We start from the raw sequence: 19,225 nt of genomic DNA on the forward strand, positions 1-19,225 counted from the left end.
ATTTAGAGTTAAAGTTTAGGGAGGCTTGTCAAATGAATGTCTAGCTAAATGTAAGATTTATGTTATATTTGAAGTGGTTATAGTTATAAAAAAAAAAAATGTATTGATTTGCGTGTTAATTATTTGAACCTAGCTCTCTTGAAGGTTTGAGAGTGAACTAAGAAGTCCCTTGATTGTTATGTTCCTCGTCTTCTTGTTTCATTTTAAATTTGGGCCAGTCTTGTGAAAATGCTCTTTTGAAACTGTTTCCAAACTAAGATTTGATCAAACTCATGCATGTTCAGGAGAATTGTTTGAAACATACGAAGATCATTTCCAAACTTTAGAATAAGTTATTTTGTCTTTATTTCTTTGGCTAGTGAATGTTCGGAAAAAAAATTATTTTACCAAAAATCATTTGGAGACAGATTCACTCTCTTCTTTTTGTTTTTCTGTGTTATTTTAGAAATATATTAGAATTTTATGAATAAATAAAAAATATTTTTTATTGGGTATTATATTGAAAATTAATTTTATTTTTCTCTATCCAAAATGAATATATGTAATAATAAAAAATCAATGAATTAATAAACTAAAAAATAAAAAATAAATGAAGTAATAAGTTAAATTAAAAATATAAATTAAGATAAATTCTATGAGACATTTATAATGATAGAATTTTAGTATTATATAGAACTATAAAAAGATGGAAAGATGAAAAGACGGGGGAAAATTAAGATTTTTGATAAAGAAAAAGATGAGAAGCGTGAGTTGCACACCTGTTGACGGCCGGTAACCAACTCACATATAATCATGTTATATTATACGCTAATTAAACTTTATTATAGATTTTACATGTTTGCCTGCACGGTGGAAGTAGAAAGGAAAACAAATTAGTTAATGTAAGTAGCAATATTTTTCCAAGAGAAATAATTGTCGTTAAAAGGTAGAATGATTCTTTCAATGGTAATGTTGGAACTTCATTGGTCACTTTGTGCCAATGACATTCCTACAGCTTTCTTTATTCCAATTTTATTCGTTATTCGTTAGTCTTCTGCTTTTGTTAATTAAAGCTTTTGACGCAAGAGCACTCTTGTCTTGATTTATATTGGATTCAAAGAAATAGAAAGGAAATCTTTTTTTTTTTTATTTTCCCGAATATCCTTTTTCCTAAAGCCAATCTTATTCTTAAAAATAATCTTATTTGAAATATTGTCATATACTAAATATGCACAATTTTTTTTTAACAAAGATTCAAATTTGATTTATCACAGTAAATTAATTCCTTATGCTGAATTACTAGTTCCTTCTGTTAGACTTAACTCTCCTTGGTTGGAGAGAAATTTTTTGGCATGAGTTGTATGAAAGAAAATGTTAATTAGTATCATAAAATATTTATTAACGAATTAAAAAATATATATTTTTATTAAAATATATAAAATTATGTTATTCATAATTTTTTATACTCTTTTTATGATATTCATATTAAATATTTTTTATTTGATTTCCTAAACTAATATCTTAAAGAAATTAGTCACCCATATCCAAAAAGAATAATGAGTTGAGAGTCGTGTATTGGTTAACTAATATTCATAAATGTTAATTAGTATCATAAAATATTATTAAGTAATTAAAAAAATATTTTTATTAAAATATATAAAATTATGTTATTCAAATTTTTTTTACTCTTTTATAATATTTATATGAAATATTTTTTATTTTAATTTCTTAACTAATATTTTAAAGAAACTCGTCACCCATATCCAAAAAAGAATAATGAGTTGAGAGTCGTGTATTAGTTTGCTGAACTAGTTCCAATACCATTGTGGGGTCGTAATAGTCGTATATATAGCATTGAAGATATACATTTTTATTTTTCTGTTCTAGGAAATAGGGAATGGTAGAAGGAAGGAATATTCTGCGTCCTTGTATGTTACTGTTCATGGACCAGACAAAAGGGATATTCGAAGGAGGATATGGAAGAACAATACTACACATGTCACCCACAACACTCTTCCCAGTCTTCCCTTTTCTTTTTTATGAGTATGTTTTTTCCCTCTAAAATTTTCTTTTGCTTTTCCTTTCTAATAGAGAACAAAATAAAAGAGATGAAAATGGATATTAAAGGTATGGGTTGTAGTCTAGCTTGAACGAGAAGAATGAAGTTGGAAAGCAACGAACCACTCATTATTAATTGTATGCTCAGCTCAGGGACAGGGAATTTGATGCACTCTCCCTCTTACGCACACTAGCCTTTCCCTTTTTTATTTTTAATTAAGAAAGAATCACATTATCTTTTGTTTCTCACTGTCCTTCTACTTTTACTCTTTTGGTTGTTAGGTTCCTTTTATTTAATAATAAAGAATAAAGATCAATAAAGAGGGCACTTGACTCGGGGCAGCCTAACAGATCCAAATTAACAATAATTAAACCTTAATGCGACCATTGTAAAAATAAAAAAAAGTGACTAGCAATCAATATCTATATACTAAAAGAGAAGTAAATGGAAAATACTGAAATACTCATGGTTGAGAGGTTGACAGCTGTCCAAAATTTTGGTTTTTTGGTCAAAATACTCATAGCTGAGAGCTTGATACCTGTCAAAATTTTTTGTTTTTTGGTCATTTATGCCTTTCTAGGTTGGGTTGGTTTTCTGCCACCTTGTTGCCATGTGTTTTTTGGTCCATTTCCTTGGTTTTTTTGGTCTTTTAGGCTTTTCATTTTCCACTCTCTTGGTTGCTCCACGTATTGTTCCAGATGTCCTCTTTTCTAACCTTTTCATTTTCCACTCCCTTGATTGCTTCACCTATTGTTATAGGTGTCTCCTTTTCCAATCTTCATCCCAAGTCTTTTCAGTTTTCTTTTTATTTTTCCATTTCTCTTTCTCCCGTGGCAAAAGGCTCCTTTCTCTTTCTCTCTCACTCACTTTCTTTCTCTGTACAACTTGGAAGCTTTCTCTCTCTCAAAACAAAGCTCCTCGAGAGGGGTTTTGACGAAAATGCAATTGAGGTTTTAGCTTCAGGGGAGAAGCTCAGTAACAAAGGGAAAACAAGGGAGGGTTAAGGAGACAGAGGGTGTTTTGAATGAAGCAGTTTATTCTCACTGCCATGGCTTCTTCTCAGTTCAGAAGATTATCAGGTTTCACTGCTTTGCAGTTTTCTTCACGAGTGTCCTTTTATAGCATTAACATCTCGGTGTTATATTTTTTCTTACTGATTTTTCAATTTTGTTTTTGGTTCCTTTTTATTTTGTCGGGCTAACGTCGAAGAAGCATCCAACAAGCATGTTTTTTCCTCTTTTGTTGTTATGCATGTTTGTTTCATTACTATTTGTTTTTATTTGTAAGGTTCTAATTTTGTTTATTGTTATGCATGTTTGCTTCTTAATAATAGTTATTTTTTTTTATTGATTTTTCAACTCTGTTTTTGGTTCCTTTTTTATTTTCCCGAGCTAATTTTTTTGTCATCTTCCCCATATGGGTTGTAAGTTATGTGTTTGATGAAATGCCTAAATGAAGTTTTAGTTTTTAATCTTAAAAATTCATGTGCATCAGTGCACATCCTGCAAATTCCACGCTGGGTGTCTAATGAATGATACATGCAAGATTTTGATGATAATCATTGTAACAATTGATTGGTATTGATATCATTTATATTCTTTAATTATTTTAATCCATTGTTCAACAGGAAGAAGCGCAGGTTTTTTTCTTGTTCTATCTAAGTTTGTGTTTTTTTATTTTCTTTAATTATTATTATTATTATTATTATTATGTAGTTGGGTGTCCTTTTTTATCTTATAATGGCCGAGTGAACTTTGAAATTTTTCTTTAAGGTTCCTGGTGTGTGTAGGTGGTGATAACAAAGAAAATCAAAAAAGGTCTTAGAAGATTAAAAAGGTACTCCCTTGACTTGGTTCCATTGCCTGTGCTTAAAGTCTTTATAATTATTGTTAGTCAAAAGCTTTAAAAAAAGTGATTTTAAGATTCTGAAAAATGTGAGTTTTTATAGAGACTGTTTTAGAAGCTATTATTATTATTATTATTATTATTATTATTATTATTATTATTATTATTATTATTATTTAGTTGAATGTCCTTTTTTTTGTTATAATGATCGAGTGAACTTTAAAATTAAATAGTCTCTAATATCTATTTTAAGTTTATAACATATGAAGGAAATTCTTTGGGCAATTATTTTTAACATTTTGCTTCTCAAGCAGTAGAAAAGAAGCACACTTTATTTTATTTTGATTGGTTCACTTCTTTTAATGGGTTTGAGTAACTAATGCACCTAAATCATTGTCCTCCTTTTAAGTTTGGCTTAGGACGTGTATAAACAGCATTGGTGTGGATAAGCATTCTTTAGGGAAAATGGCATCAGTAAAGAGACAAATGAGAAAGCCAATCACATTTAACTTTTGTGTGTTCTACCAACCATTGTTAGCCTCCCGAGAGACTTGATGGTTAAGAGCATTGATCTCTTTATTGCATTATTGATGCTAAAAATGATGTGGTGTATTGCTAATTTGTTGTCGTGGCATATACTAAGAAGATAATATGGGGTATTGTTAATTTGTTCTTATTCATTTAAAGTTTTGTTTGAATTTTTTATTTTAATTTTGATATGGTGGGTGCAGCTGAGGGTTACACACATGGGGATGTATTTTTACATTAAACAAGAACTTCTATCATTTCATAATATATCCATTGTACTGATTGTTCACTTTTATTTGATGAGGCTGCAAACTTTTGCTTCCCTGCTTCATTCTTTTAGTCAATATTTTGTATTTAATTAAAAAAATGTTTAAATTGCATCCCTTGATATAAAAAATTATAATGTATGTACCTATTTCATTCTTTTGAAAAATAACTCCTCGCCATCCGCTAAAATTTGTCCCTTTTTTTATACATTTACCTCGACAAACCTGGGGTTTTTGATGCATACAAGTATTTTTGTTGGAACGTGGATATATAGTTAAAGAAATTGCTTAGTACTTTACTGATATTTCTCAATTCTTTTAAACACATTCTTTGCCTTGCTCTATTTTCCCATTTTTTTTTTCCTAAATCATGCACACATATTGGCTGATAATATTAATGTACTGTTGCAGGCTTTAATAGGTCGAATTGGTTGCCTTGAGCAGCCAGTGTTAACATGCAAAGCCGGGTGGGGATTCCAATGATATGTCGACTGAGGTTGTCAAGAATTCTTGGAAAAAAAGAGCAAAGGAATCAGTCATGATTAGCAAAGGGGAGGTAAAAATTGCATCTGTAGGCTCTTCTTAGATGTGGTTTAATGTTGATGACTCAAATGGTTTCCCTGAATTAGGGAAGAATTACAACTATATAATAATTGCTCAACTCTTGCTATATGGATACCGTGTAACCATGACAACTTTCTCTTTCTTTTTCCTCTTTTCAGGCTCTTTGGAATTTTTTACAATAGTAGTTACTGCTTTATATATCAAAATTTAGTGCTTTTTCTTAGGCATCAATATAGGGCTCTGATTTTGTGGCAAAAGCTGTGGATTTAGTAGCCAGAGAATTAATAACAAGTGCATCACTAGGACAAAGTTTGATCTGCGTTGCTTTTTTTCTCTTGCTATGAATCCTGATATGTGCCAAATTGAATATAGGCTTCCTGCAATGGTAGTTACACAGGTACAGCTTGACCGTGCCAAGGTATTCACGAAGTCTGCAGTTCTAATGAATTTAGAGTCCAGAGTATGCTCTTTCTAACTCTCACTGGTAGTTTGAATGATATCTAATTTCTTTCATTTGAATGATATCTAATTTCTTTCATTTACTCTTCTCTCCGCACCTGAATTAAAAATAATGTGTCCCTCTTGTATCTTTGCTTCCTTCTATATTATGATATATTTTGCCAAATCCCCAAAACAACAAAAAAAAATGATTGAATGTAAATAGGGAAATTAGGTATATTATTAATCTTCTTTATAAAGGAAATGTTGAATAATTCATTATTTATATTATTACAATAATTAATATTTTTTATATCTTTTGGTTTATCAGAAGGAGTAGTGGATACGATTTAGGATCATTGTTACAATAGGCAAAATTGATGGTGATCGTACATAGTGGCTAGGGAAGGATATAATGGCTACTGCTGCAGTTATTGGACTCGGTGGAGGAAAGAGACTCTTGAGTTCATCATACCATTACTTTGATATTATAGAAAAGCTTTCTTATGGCACTGATTTTGGATCCACACACTATCAAATTGGATTTAAGTATTATGACTTTTTCATCGTAACCATGAACATATTTCATTTTATGTTGAGTATTGGCAATTGTTCCTTATGTTATCATGTGCTTGGCATGATATCAGAAGAGAGCTTGGAATGGAAATAATTGAGGAACATACAGTGATGGAATATTCTAAGGTGATGCATCCTGCAATACTTAGTAGTTTTTTAGCAGATTTTTGTATGTTTAAATGTTATTGTTTTTTGACAGGTCAACAAGAAATGTGAAAAATGTGGCCATGGGGAAGCTATCTATTATACTAGACAGGTATCTTTAATGTAGATTTGCCAATTCAATTTGAAGCTCTTATTTAACAGTCTAAATTTATTTATTTTAATCATTCTAATTTCAGATGAGATCAGCAGACAAAGGAAAAACTACTTTCTACACATGTACCGGCTATGGTCATCCGTCTCAGGAGAATTAGTGGTTTACTTTAAGGTTATGCTTAGTTTGGGAGAGAAAAGTGGAAGGAAAAAGAAAGATAAAGAGTGAAAACTGAGATGATTTTTTGGTAGGGGAGAAAATGAAAAGAAAGTTAATTTTTCTTCTTCTTATTTGATTGTCTATAAAGGAAACTTTGTTGGTTATATCATATTCCATATTACAAAACTTCATGCCACAAAAGAACTGGCCAAAGCATTTGCAAATTAAAAAATTACGAGCATAAGGCTACATAGATAATTCAACGTAAATGATATACACAAAGTTAAATATTTATGTTCCCCTAAGCTTTGATGATTACAAAATAAGGTTTGGTCTTTAATTAAATAAAGTGTTACTAAAAATAATCCCGCAGACAATGGGAATAGACATGGCAAAAGAGGATTTCATATATAAATTCATAGTGCTCGAATATCAGTGTTATTCAAAAAAGAAACTATACACATATAAATATACAATTCTAAATACAAATCTATTAAAATGCTGGAATGAAAATATATCCCATGTGAAAAATAAATAATTTTTAAAGTGCCACAAATTTAAAAGGGAGATTGGTTATTATTACTAATAATAATCGAGTGGCCCGCTGCTGTAATTTTGTTGTTGTTGTTGTTGTTGTTATTATTATTATTATTATTATTATTATTATTATTATTATTATTATGTGTTGTTAATTTAATTTTAACAAGTGTGTTTATTTTTTATCTTATTAACTTTTCAACTTATTATATATCCTTTTTGATGTTTTATTTTTTAAATCACCTTTTTCTTTTTCAGTTAATTAATAATGTTTCTATTTTTATCTTGCTGATTGCTTCCTGTATTCTTACATAATATATTTCTGATTTTCTGTGTATTTTAGTTATTTCTCTTTATATTTATGAGTGAAATCAAATTATACTATGAATTTCATATTTATTGTAATTGAAAATACTCTACTAACTTTAATGCTAAGATTTACACGGGAGACAAATCACGTCGGTAGTATAATGAAAAGTAGAAATTTTCCTTACCTTCTCTTTTTGTATTTAATTAATTAATTAATTTCTTTTGTTATTATTATTATTATTATTATTATTATTATTATTATTATTATTATTATTATTATGTGTTGTTGATTTAACTTTAGCAAATGTGTTTATTTTTTATCTTATTAACTTTTCAACTTATTATATATCATTTTTGATGTTTTATTTTTAAAATCAGACATATACAATAGTGAGTAATTATATAAAAAATAATCTATTTGGCACTTTAAAAATTAATAGTGAGTAATTTTAAATTTGTGACACTTTAAAAGTTATTTATTTTTCACATGGGATATATTTTCATTTCATCATTTTAATAGATTTGTATTTAGAATTGTTTATTTATATGTGTATAGTTTCTTCTTTAAATGCAGTTAATAGAACATGAACATGGATTTGAAATTGATAATTTTTCTCTTATTTCAGGTAATTAGAGAAAATAGTGTGGTCACTGATGAGGTGCTTGAAATTCAAGTGTTTAACTGTAAATTAACAATTGTTATGTGACCTCACAAATGTAAATATGGAATAATTTATATTATAATTGACATACTGTGATATATTTATAAAAAAAACTATTTGACTTATTTGAAATTTCAATTCTCAATTTAATTACACTTTCTTTTTATTTTTTAACCCTTTTAGTTTTAAACACTTATTTTGTTTTTTATGTTTGAGCCTTATGAGATTCATCTTAATATAATTTGTTAATTTTGTGTTCTGAAACAATTATTTTGCATGAACATCAAGTTTTCTTAATCAAGTGATCTATGTGTATGCACAAATTTTAAATTCGCATAAAGAATGAATTTCAAATTCACATAAATATCAACCTTTGAAGTTTGGTTAATCGAGTGACCCGTGAGTACGCACGAGTTACTAATTAGTAAGAAATAAAAGTTTCACCTCCATGAGTTTAGGTTACGTGGACTTGATATAGTGTAAATCTATCAATTTATCCTCCTATATACCCCTTTGCGCGTGTGATAATGGTCATGCAACCTTTTTACATTGTGATTTAATAAAATTCTTTTTAAGATTAATTTTAAATTCAACAGCTTGCCATAAAATCCTTGTTTTTAATGTGACAGTTTTTCATTTGGTCGAATAACGAAAATTGTATAGATTTCTATTTTCTGTCTTCAATCATCATTAATCATTTGACCATTTTATTAATTATGAAATTTATGTTTCAATTATCATTAATTATTTTTAATTACCGTCTTTATTAATATTAATTCTTCAAACAGTCATATGGTTCCCTTCGGTCTTGTAATTAAATACGAGTCTCTCTGACCAAGTTTGTCACACCAAGAAAAAACTTCTCTTCTCTTCCTTTCATTTTTCTTCACTGCTCCTAGATTCAAATTTTCTCCCTTTCTAGTTTTGTAGCCTCAACAAGTCAAGTTCTTGTTGTATTATGCGGATTTACATAGGATACCGTGGATAAATCCTTCAGAACATAACTCATATACACACCCCGTGAAATAATTCTTCGTGATCTTCAACAATGTTTTCAACAGACAACAATACATTTGTGAGCCAAAATGTTGTTGTTATTGGCAAACACTATTTACTATTAACTAGTATCGATGCTAATGACAACCCAATTAATAAACAATCAAACTAAATATATAATACATTAATAGTTTGGGGAGACATGTTAGTGGTTATTGATTAAGCAACTTGCAAATTGATTCTTTACACCATCAATTTCCTCAGTGGAGAAAGGATTTGGATTCTCAATATTTTTCCAATTTCAGAGCATAAACCCATTAACTAGATCAATCCAAATCAAACTGAAGAGAAAATTCTCAATTAGTTTGAATCATCGATTCGATTTGTATTTTGAAAGTATAAACCTGATAAATTTGTTTCAAAGATCAAATTTGAACATGTAGAACTCAAACTAACTTAAATCCATATTATTTAAAAAATTTATGTTGTTTAATTCTATAATTCTATGAATTTAATGTTTTATAATTTTTTATGAACTAATGTTAGTTAGTTTTTTTATTAATAAGAAAATTTTGAACTCACGACTTCTTTTTTCTCCTTCTTTCTTTCACCACTAAATTAATTTTATAACTCCTTTTAATGTTTTGTAATATATTTTTGGATCGAGTGTCTTAAAGACATTAATTAAAGAATCTCAATAAATATAATTTTTTTTTATTAAGAATTACGTTGGGATTATATTCAAAATCAAGAGGAAGTACACTGTTACATTTCTTAATAAAAAAAAACTTTTCATTTTGTATTTCTTAACAAGTACCTTTTAATTAGAACACTAACTAGCTTTTTCCTATAGTTTTAACTCAGTTCCTTCTACGTTTGAAGTTTGCACATTAAAAAGGTCCTGTACTGAAGTTACATCTCTTTCTCGTTAGAAAAATGTTGGTGGAAAGGATTAACCCTGTAGAGTATTGAATCCTATAGAAACTCTGATAATTTGAAAAATCAACCTTACAACGAAAAGTTTAATCTAACCTGACCTGGATTTCCAAATATCTTGCCAAAATTTAACAAAAAGAGCAAAAATCCGTTTGCATTGTAAAGGGGAATCTTCTTGGCTTCATACCCACTTCACTAAAGATAGTAGCAGAAGAAGATTCTCCGTTGTTAGCATCCTTTATCGCTCTTTTAGCGAGGTGATTTTTTATTTCTGCCCTCTTTAAGCTTCGTGAGTTGTGTTCCCTTAATTTACAGTCACCGAATTGGAACTAAGATATTCGTTGCTTGTGCGCAAATATTTTATTCTATATGGTGAATGTCTCATTTTTTAGAATTAGATATTCCTCTTTTTAATTTTCTCTCTTGATGCAATCAAATCCGGACAATTATGCAACTTTTGGACTCGGAGAAAGTTGCAAGGTGGATTGATACTAAACCTATTTTGAATATGTGCTTTCTTTTTCCCTTTCTCTTTATTCAATGTGGTGGTGAAAATTATGTTGATGGTATATGCTCTCCCAGCTCAAAGTGGTTGCTATTAATTAATTAATCATGGTAGAATCATTAATACCTGCTCTAACAGCAATATTGCATACTACATAGGTAAGGACACCTACAAGTACAACGTTGCCCTACACATAGCCAACATTTGGTACCCAATTGGCTTGATGGACGATTATATATTCTCGTCACTCCTTAAATTTGAGTTTTAATTTTGCTACAATACAAAACTATATGGCAAACCATCTATTTTTATTTAGTGAAAGTGAAGAACTATAGTATCATACTACTTAGTTTATATTTCATGGTGTTTGGTCTAGTCTTAATAAGGAATAATATATATATATATATATATATATATATATATATATATATATATATATTTATTTATAAAACTAATACCATTTGAGAATGTTAATGGTGAAATCCTACATGGCAAATGACATGTCATCATCTCCTTATAAATACAAACTTATCATTGTTAGATAAAATTGACGGTCACAGCTTAATTTGACATATTTTAAAAATTAAAAAAATTAATTGAACTAAAAAAATCAAATCAATCCAGTAAAACATAAATTAGAGGAATAAAAAATTAGTTTATTTTTTAATAAATTATTCCAATAAATTTTATGATGATAAAAATTTATGATAGTTCTCAAATAGTAATAGATTATTAAATAAGTATTTGATTAAAATTTTTTGATAAAATGATTACTTTTTTTCAAAAGTTATCTTAGAAAATAATAACTAATTAAGAATAGGAAAATACCCTTAAATTAAACTAAATATGTGTGGGTTACTTACCCAAACACAACTTAAACAACAACTATAAAATATAAATTACATACCTCATGACAAATACACATGCGTTTTCCTTGTTTAAGATGGACCACTTGATCGATGTTCTTGTATATGCATCATTATCCTTGTGGTTATTGCACAAAGAGAAACTTTGAACCAAAAACTCATGGATATCCGCTAAAGCAAATTCAATCCCAGGTTAAAAGAAAAAGAAATCAAAGAACCAAAAATAAAGGAACAAAGATAACACACTGTTAGTGAAGTTTGATATAAAGTTGCTGGAGAATCTGAGTCTCATTTACAATACAGAACTGCTATTTTAGTTCAAAAAAAGTCATACGAAAATTGACAACACTGTTGTTTGTTAAAGGTTAAATAAAGAATTAATTCCTAGACGACACTATTTTTTGACTTTGTCTCTACATGATTGTTTTTTGCATTTTACCTCATATATATATATATATATAATGGTAATATAGTATACTCCTATAGAAAGTAAATACAAAAAATTGTTTGTTAGTTATAGGTAAAAAAAAAATACTACATCTAATTAATAATGCTGAAACGTGGACAAATGGGAAGGACTATTTTGTAAATGTCTTTTTCATGTAGGAACATAAAGCCTAAAACTTTATTTCTCATCATGAGTATTAATCTATTGGTGTTTTAGGCTCTTTGTCAAGAAAATTCAGCAAAAAAAAAAAAAAAACAAAGCCTAAAACGAAAAATGTAGAGACTAATTAAGGACCTGTTTCAATCCCTTCTTATTGCTGATAAAAAAAATCCCTTTTTATTTTAAAAATTATTTTCTAAAATAATTTAAGCTACTCGTCAATCAATTTCAAATCCAAAATCTATAAAAAAAATTAAAAATTATTTATAAAACAATAGTTTTAAAAACCAAAAAACAGAAATAGTTGGAAGATATATATTTTTCCATCTTGTTTTGTTTTTATCTTGTTAAATCTTTATTAGTTGGAAAAAGATACTCATAGAATATATATATAAAAATAAATCCTAATATTAGAGCACAAAAAACTGATTAATACGTAGTATTCTCGAACTCTTTATTATCTTCTCTTGGCAGTAACTTATATATGAATAGAAAGTGCAAATAAAAAAAACTTGTGAAAAGAAAGCTAAAATTAGGGAGGTACAAGAGGGATAGAATGAAAGAATAAAGTATACAGGGGAAAAATAACAGTAAAAAGAAGCTTAAGAATCATCTTTTTCTATATTGTTGATTTTGAATTGATGCAATAACACTCAAAGTAATTTGCTAAAACCAGGCTCTAAGCACAAGACTCTGTTGTCAGATTCTCTGATTCCTTCTCTCATTGCACCTCTCTCATTTTATTTTTTTAATTTTTGTTTTTGAAGGAAGTTAAATTGTTCTCCTTTATCCCCCCCCTACTTTTCTTCTTTTGTTTTCTCTCTCTCCAAAACCCTACTTTATTCCATTGAACTCACTCCTAAAAAGAAGACGATCCCCCCTCGATCCTCCTTGTGTTCACAAACAACATCACACCCCTTTTCTCTCTCTCTCTCCCACTTACACTAGAAAGGAATAAGAGGCCAAACACCCTCTTTTCCTATTGTTTGTTCCTACATACCTCAAGTGTTGTCATTAACATATTTTCATCCTAAACAATAGTTCTTGTTGCTATATATTCGTTATCCTTAATTAACCACATACGTGAAATTTAAAGATGCCATCACAAGCAGAGCTAAGCATGATGGATTACAAGCCCTACAGCTACTCCACACTGCTGAAATCATTTTTAGATCAAACTGAAACTGATCAGACCTACAAGCTTGAAGAGTTCCTCTCTCGCTTAGAGGAAGAACGTGTCAAGATTGATGCCTTCAAGCGCGAGCTTCCTCTCTGCATGCAACTCCTCACCAACGGTACAAGTTTCAATCAATCATCATCATGGTTTCACCAAAGAAACATATCAAACGTAGTTGATGATATTCCAAATTCCAATGAACCAATTAAAACATGGAATGTCCTAAACCCTAAAGTTTCATCAATACCCCATGATGAAAATATTATATATACTTTTATAAAAAAAACTCAGTATATTCATCTTTTTTTTCTTCTGTTCTTCCAAATAATATAAATGGCTTTTGTATTAAGGTCTTTTTTTTTAACCTCTTGCTCTCTTTCTAGTAGTCTTCTTCTTTTGCTTTTCCTTCTCATATAAAAGTGAGAGAATTACATCTTCTTTATTGTTATTAGAGAGTTGCTATACATAACCACAGAAATCTAAGAGTTTTGATACAATTGTTTGGGCACATAAAAAAAGGGGAAAGAAAGTTTCTCAATATACAAAAACCCTTGGAAAAAATTTAGGGTACCATAGAATTTCTCTTATTATAATTTATTATTTTGGTATACACAATCATTAGTCTCAAATTTTATCCTTTTTGAATGCAAAGTAACAATCTTAATTTCTTTCAATCTTCAATTTCGCGTAGCTGTGGAGGCTTCAAGGCAGCAACTACAAGCCTTCAGATCAAACCAAGGAACGAGGCCAGTTCTGGAAGAATTCATGCCAATATTAAAGCATCCAAACTCTCAAGAAAGCGCTGAAAAAACATCAAACATATCTGACAAGGCGAATTGGATGACATCAGCTCAACTATGGAGCCAAGCAAGTGAAGGAACCAAACCACAATCCACAATTACATCATTACCTAAAGAAGGTGCTGATATTGGCTTTAGCGTGAGCCCGAAGCTAGCCCTAGACAACAAACATAGGAATGGGGGAGCCTTTTTACCATTCTCAAAAGAACGAAACTCGTGTCAAGGATTAAGGGGTCTTCCTGAGTTGGCCCTTGCATCTCCTGAGAAAGAAATTGAGGAAAATAAGTGTGAATTAGAGGCAGAGAAATGTTCGAAAAGGGAGAATCCAGGCAAAGGAGGGAGTTGTGAAGGGGTTAATGTTGATCAGGGAAAAAGTGCTTCAGTTGCATCTGAGGCACAAACAGCAAATACTACCACCACCACAACTAACACTAGTGGCCAAACTCATAGGAAAGCAAGAAGGTGTTGGTCACCGGATTTGCACCGTCGATTTGTTAATGCTCTTCAGATGCTTGGTGGATCTCAAGGTATCACCAATTAAATATATTTTTTGCTCTATTGAAATATGACTCTTATTTTTTTTTATTTTAAAAAAATCATCTGTTTTGTTTTTTTATTAAGAAAAACACCCTTTATGAAAATATAATTAAAAACATAATTTTTATGCATTTTAAAGATTATAAATAGATAAAATTATTTTTTTTAAAAATAATTGTAGGTACTAAAAATAGATTTGAAAAGATTACCTCATTTGTACTTAAAACAAAACTATTGCAGAGAAATGGTAATTTTACATAAAAATAATTAAGGGAGAGAACAAGATACAATTATGGGATGTAATAAATGATACAATGAAAGAAAATATATATAAAAATAATATTGTATAAATCGATGCATGAATTATTACATGGATAACACATTTCTTTAGCAATCCTGAACTTATTTTTATAAGCTACATAATAATCCTGACCGGAACTATAATCATTGCTGCAATCCAATTATAATCATTGCTGCAATCACTAATAAGTGTTCTCTTTCTTTTTGTTGTTTGTCACTTTACAGTGGCCACCCCAAAACAGATTAGGGAGCTGATGAAGGTTGACGGTTTGACCAATGATGAAGTTAAAAGCCATCTCCAGGTACTTCTCTCTCTGGATTGTACATATAGACAGGAATGAAAGAGCTACTTTGTTGTTGTACTATTATTATTGCTTCACTGACATCTTAGTTAATATCACTTTGAACAATATCTATTATGAAGATGTAACCAATTAATCACAAGTGAAGCCTAAACAATTTTAAAAGAAATATTTTACTAACGAGAAAATTATATATTATATTTTTGTTAATATGTGATATTTTTTCTAATAAATATAATATTTTTTGTTTTATAAAAATTAAAAAAAAATGTATTTTTGTTGGGTGTCTAAAACTTATATTTTAATTACTTTACCCTTAAACCAACTATGCATATAGTTGAGCATTTGGAAATACTTTTGTTTTTGGTTGTCTTCTTTTTTATAGTTCCTTTGTCTTTTTTCTTGCACTTTCTGATCAAGTTCCCATGTTAAAATTTGTTCACAGAAATATAGGCTTCACACTAGAAGACCCAGTCCGAGCCTACATACCGGAGGACCAACACCCCAGCTTGTAGTCCTTGGAGGAATTTGGGTGCCACCGGAATATGCCACAACTACAGCAGCCATGACAAATTCCGGTGACCCCACACTCTATGGCCCACATCCTACCTCACAAGTGGCACCACCACACTACTGTGCAGCCACCCAAATGCCCCAAGAATTCTATAACTCAGCGTTGCCGTTATCGTTGCTGCCACCACCACATGACTACACCCTTCATCATCATCATTTTCACATGTACAAGACAGCAGCACAGACACAAAACTCTCCGGAGTCCGATATTCGGAGCAGTGGCGACCGGTCAGAGAGCATTGTGGATGGGAAGTCGGAGAGTGGTAAATGGAATGGAGAGAGTGGAGAGAAGAAAGGGTTGGCAGCACTAAGAGATCAAGAAGGGGAAGAGAGCACTGGAAGTGAGATTACTCTTAAATTCTAGGGCTTATGTGGTTACTATGAGAATCAATTTTAGAACTTGCTAGGATTTTTTATTTTGATTATTTTTAACCTTGCATGATAGCATGCATCCCATGTTCAATTAGTCATTTAACACGAGTGGGAGGAAGTAACAACCAATTAAGGAGAAGATATCCTCATAAATTTAAACTTTTCATAGAAATATCTGTTTGTATTGTAAACAAGGGATTGGTGAAGGTGAGGGCATAAAGTGTGCGTCTGTTTTGTTTCGCTTTGTGTGAATACGTGATGTTAACAACATAATATGAGAGGAAGAATTCGATTATATATATATATATAGTTCTTGGAATTTTCTGCTTCTCTTGATTACATATTTGCCCTTTGATTTTTTAGATAATGACAATGGCCACAACACTCACCAACCCTTGGTCCCAACTCGTTGGCCAATATTTTAATTAGACTATTGTTCGGAATGATTTACAAGAAATGTTTCTCTATAGCTTGGGTAGGGTGGCATTGGGTTCCATTTGTGTTACTCCAAAAGATCGACTCACTAAAACTTTTTTGAAAAATGAAGTCAAAACTTATTCAAGTAAGTAATCGTTATAATATATGGATTATTTTTTATTAACGTGTTTGGATTAGCGATAATATTGACATTAAGGATAAATTACTGTAAAATCAATACAAAAATAATTATTTATTGCTTCAAAATATCACGCTTATCAAACATGCATGCACGGTACTTTTAAATTGTTGTCTGCAATCATAATTGTGGACTTAATATAAAAGTTTTTGACTCACCACAATAGCATCAGAATTACAAATGACTGCATTAACCACACTTTTTCGTAATTATCCGTAACAAAGGTTTTTCGACTTAGTGCAAGCAAAACCATGGCAGGAACTTTGTTGGGTACCGGTAGACCACTTGGTTACCACGTGAATTCCTCAAAAGGTTAGCAGCTTGAGAATGGCAATAAATGAAACAGAATACTGCAGAAGGTAATTCATTGATCAAATTCTTGGTTTTTAAGATGCTAAAATACTTTTGAACAAGTTAAATGTACCTTTTCCGTTCTTTATTACTCTTTTCTTCTGAGTAGGATAATGCGCTCATCACCGCACACGATAAGATGCAGGATTCCGACACAGATCTGGTTGAAGCTGATCTTCGTCCGTTTATTATTTTCTCAAAGAATGGGCCATAAAAGAACCACCGAAAGTAAAGAATTGAAGTGTATTTTTCTTTCCACCTTAAGTCTTTGCTGCACTTTCTTGCTTTCTTTGGCTTTTGTAATATGAAAGAAGAATTATTTTATTTTTTTTCATATTAAAATAGTATGTATGCAATGGGATTTGCACCCATTTCTGATGTTATTGGTATATCTATCAATGTTTGTCGTGGCTTACCTTCTAGGGAGCAACCATATCTTGAAATGAAATTGGTCTATCTATTGAAAGATCACGCTTACAAAACAATGAGTTACGGCTTACTACTATAAAATTGTTAGTGGTAAAAATTAATTAACTTTTTTGAAGATATATTAATTTGGAAATGCATTTGAAATGAGAAGATTTTATAATCTCTTGATTATTCTAAAACTGTTTGATGACATTTTTGTCATAAATTTTAAGGATTGTTTTCTCTGAAATAAATAAAAATGAAGTATACAATGTCAGTTTTTTTATATTTTAAAAACCGGATATCCCTTGGTTGAAAACTAAGGATTAATCTCTTAAAATACTTAAATATATTTAAAAAAATTATCTCTCTTGATATGATAACAGTTATTGATTAAATTAAAAATAAACTACTAATAGGATATCTTTAAACAATTGAATGATTTGTTATACATATATGTGCATATAATATTAATCATTAATTTTATTTACTTTTTTTGTCTATATATATAAGATATTGTATTTGATATCCAATTAATCCTGTACCATCGAATTGGCCTATTTTGGGACAAAACCTTAAATCAACTTCTTACTTTAGAGTTAGTTCTCTTAATATTAATGCTTTTGAATTTGAGATAGGGGTTTCCAATTAATTCATCTTCATTATTCGATTGAATGGTTTTGATAAAAGTTTACGTATCACTGTCAAAGACTTGGGTGATCAAACAAAAGGAACAACATGTAATTTTTAACTCTAAAACCATGAATATAGTTGAGAGCAAATATCCAACTTCCCAGGTTTTCTGCACTCTTCTTATTGTTGATATTGTAATCTAAATACATGTCTAATATATGCTTGGACAGAAGGATTGCATTTTGTATGTAGTTGTTATTCAGGAACAAAATGATGCCAAGTGATCTTTGCTTGTACGAGTTTAGAGAGCTTCTTTTTTGAGTACCTCTGATACTCTGAAGAAATAATTGTTTCACTTAATTTAATTTGCTGATAAAAAAGAAAAGAAAATAAAGAAAATTAAGGCTACAAAGTGTCATTATTTTTAGTATATGATTTCAACAGAGGGAAATTTGTCAAAGTTTAAAGTGAAGATGATGTTGATGTCATGTTGATGTCAAAGCAGAAAATGGTCACCAAAGGAGACATTAACGCTTAGTGAAAAAGTTCTAGAATCTTAGAGGTTGACAGGGTCGTAACCTGGCTAGTGGATGGCCAGATTGAATTTTTTTAAAAAAAAGTCGCCATAAGCGTTCTTGTATAGGTAGATTTAGAGTTGGTTAATTAGCAGTACTTTAATTTTTTTTAATAGTAATTAGCAGTACCTAGATAAATAAGTATGCACTTAAATACATTCAAGACACATGTGAGACAAGTGCACCCATTGAGGATACTAGTTAAGACGGATGTTTGACATGAGTGGTGTTTTCTCGATAATATCCTACATATCCTATGACACGGTGATGCCTGGATTCATGTATTAATTTAAGGTTATCTTCCGCTTTCAATTTCTTGTAATTTTCATTCATATCAATGTAATTTGAATTTTGTTACTTTTAAATTTCTTACATTATACTTTTCTTGCACTTTTACTTTTCCTATACTCTTTACATTCGTGTACTTTAATTTTTCCACTTTCTATCTTTCGGTACTTTTCATTCAACAAATTCTTTAAATCCCTATTTATTT

General features: G+C 30.0%; 1 protein-coding gene and 1 long non-coding RNA gene across 2 annotated transcripts; both read left to right on the top strand.

The window, feature by feature from the left end:
• Nucleotides 1-2,373: 2,373 nt before the first annotated feature.
• LOC121174982 (uncharacterized) lies at nucleotides 2,374-6,293 on the top strand. Its single transcript, XR_005891858.1, has 3 exons — nucleotides 2,374-3,874; nucleotides 5,089-5,701; nucleotides 6,011-6,293. It is a non-coding gene; the product is annotated as an uncharacterized lncRNA (long non-coding RNA).
• Nucleotides 6,294-12,965: 6,672 nt separating this feature from the next.
• LOC100809196 (myb family transcription factor EFM) lies at nucleotides 12,966-16,468 on the top strand. Its single transcript, XM_003528228.4, has 4 exons — nucleotides 12,966-13,383; nucleotides 13,957-14,592; nucleotides 15,128-15,204; nucleotides 15,650-16,468. The coding sequence occupies exons 1-4, from the start codon at nucleotides 13,185-13,187 to the stop codon at nucleotides 16,139-16,141; spliced, it is 1,404 nt and encodes a 467-aa protein (XP_003528276.1). The 5' UTR covers nucleotides 12,966-13,184; the 3' UTR covers nucleotides 16,142-16,468.
• The last annotated feature ends 2,757 nt before the right edge of the window (nucleotides 16,469-19,225 follow it).

This window comes from Glycine max, chromosome 6 (genome assembly GCF_000004515.6).
Source record: "Glycine max cultivar Williams 82 chromosome 6, Glycine_max_v4.0, whole genome shotgun sequence".
In the NCBI taxonomy this organism is placed as follows: Eukaryota; Viridiplantae; Streptophyta; class Magnoliopsida; order Fabales; family Fabaceae; genus Glycine; species Glycine max.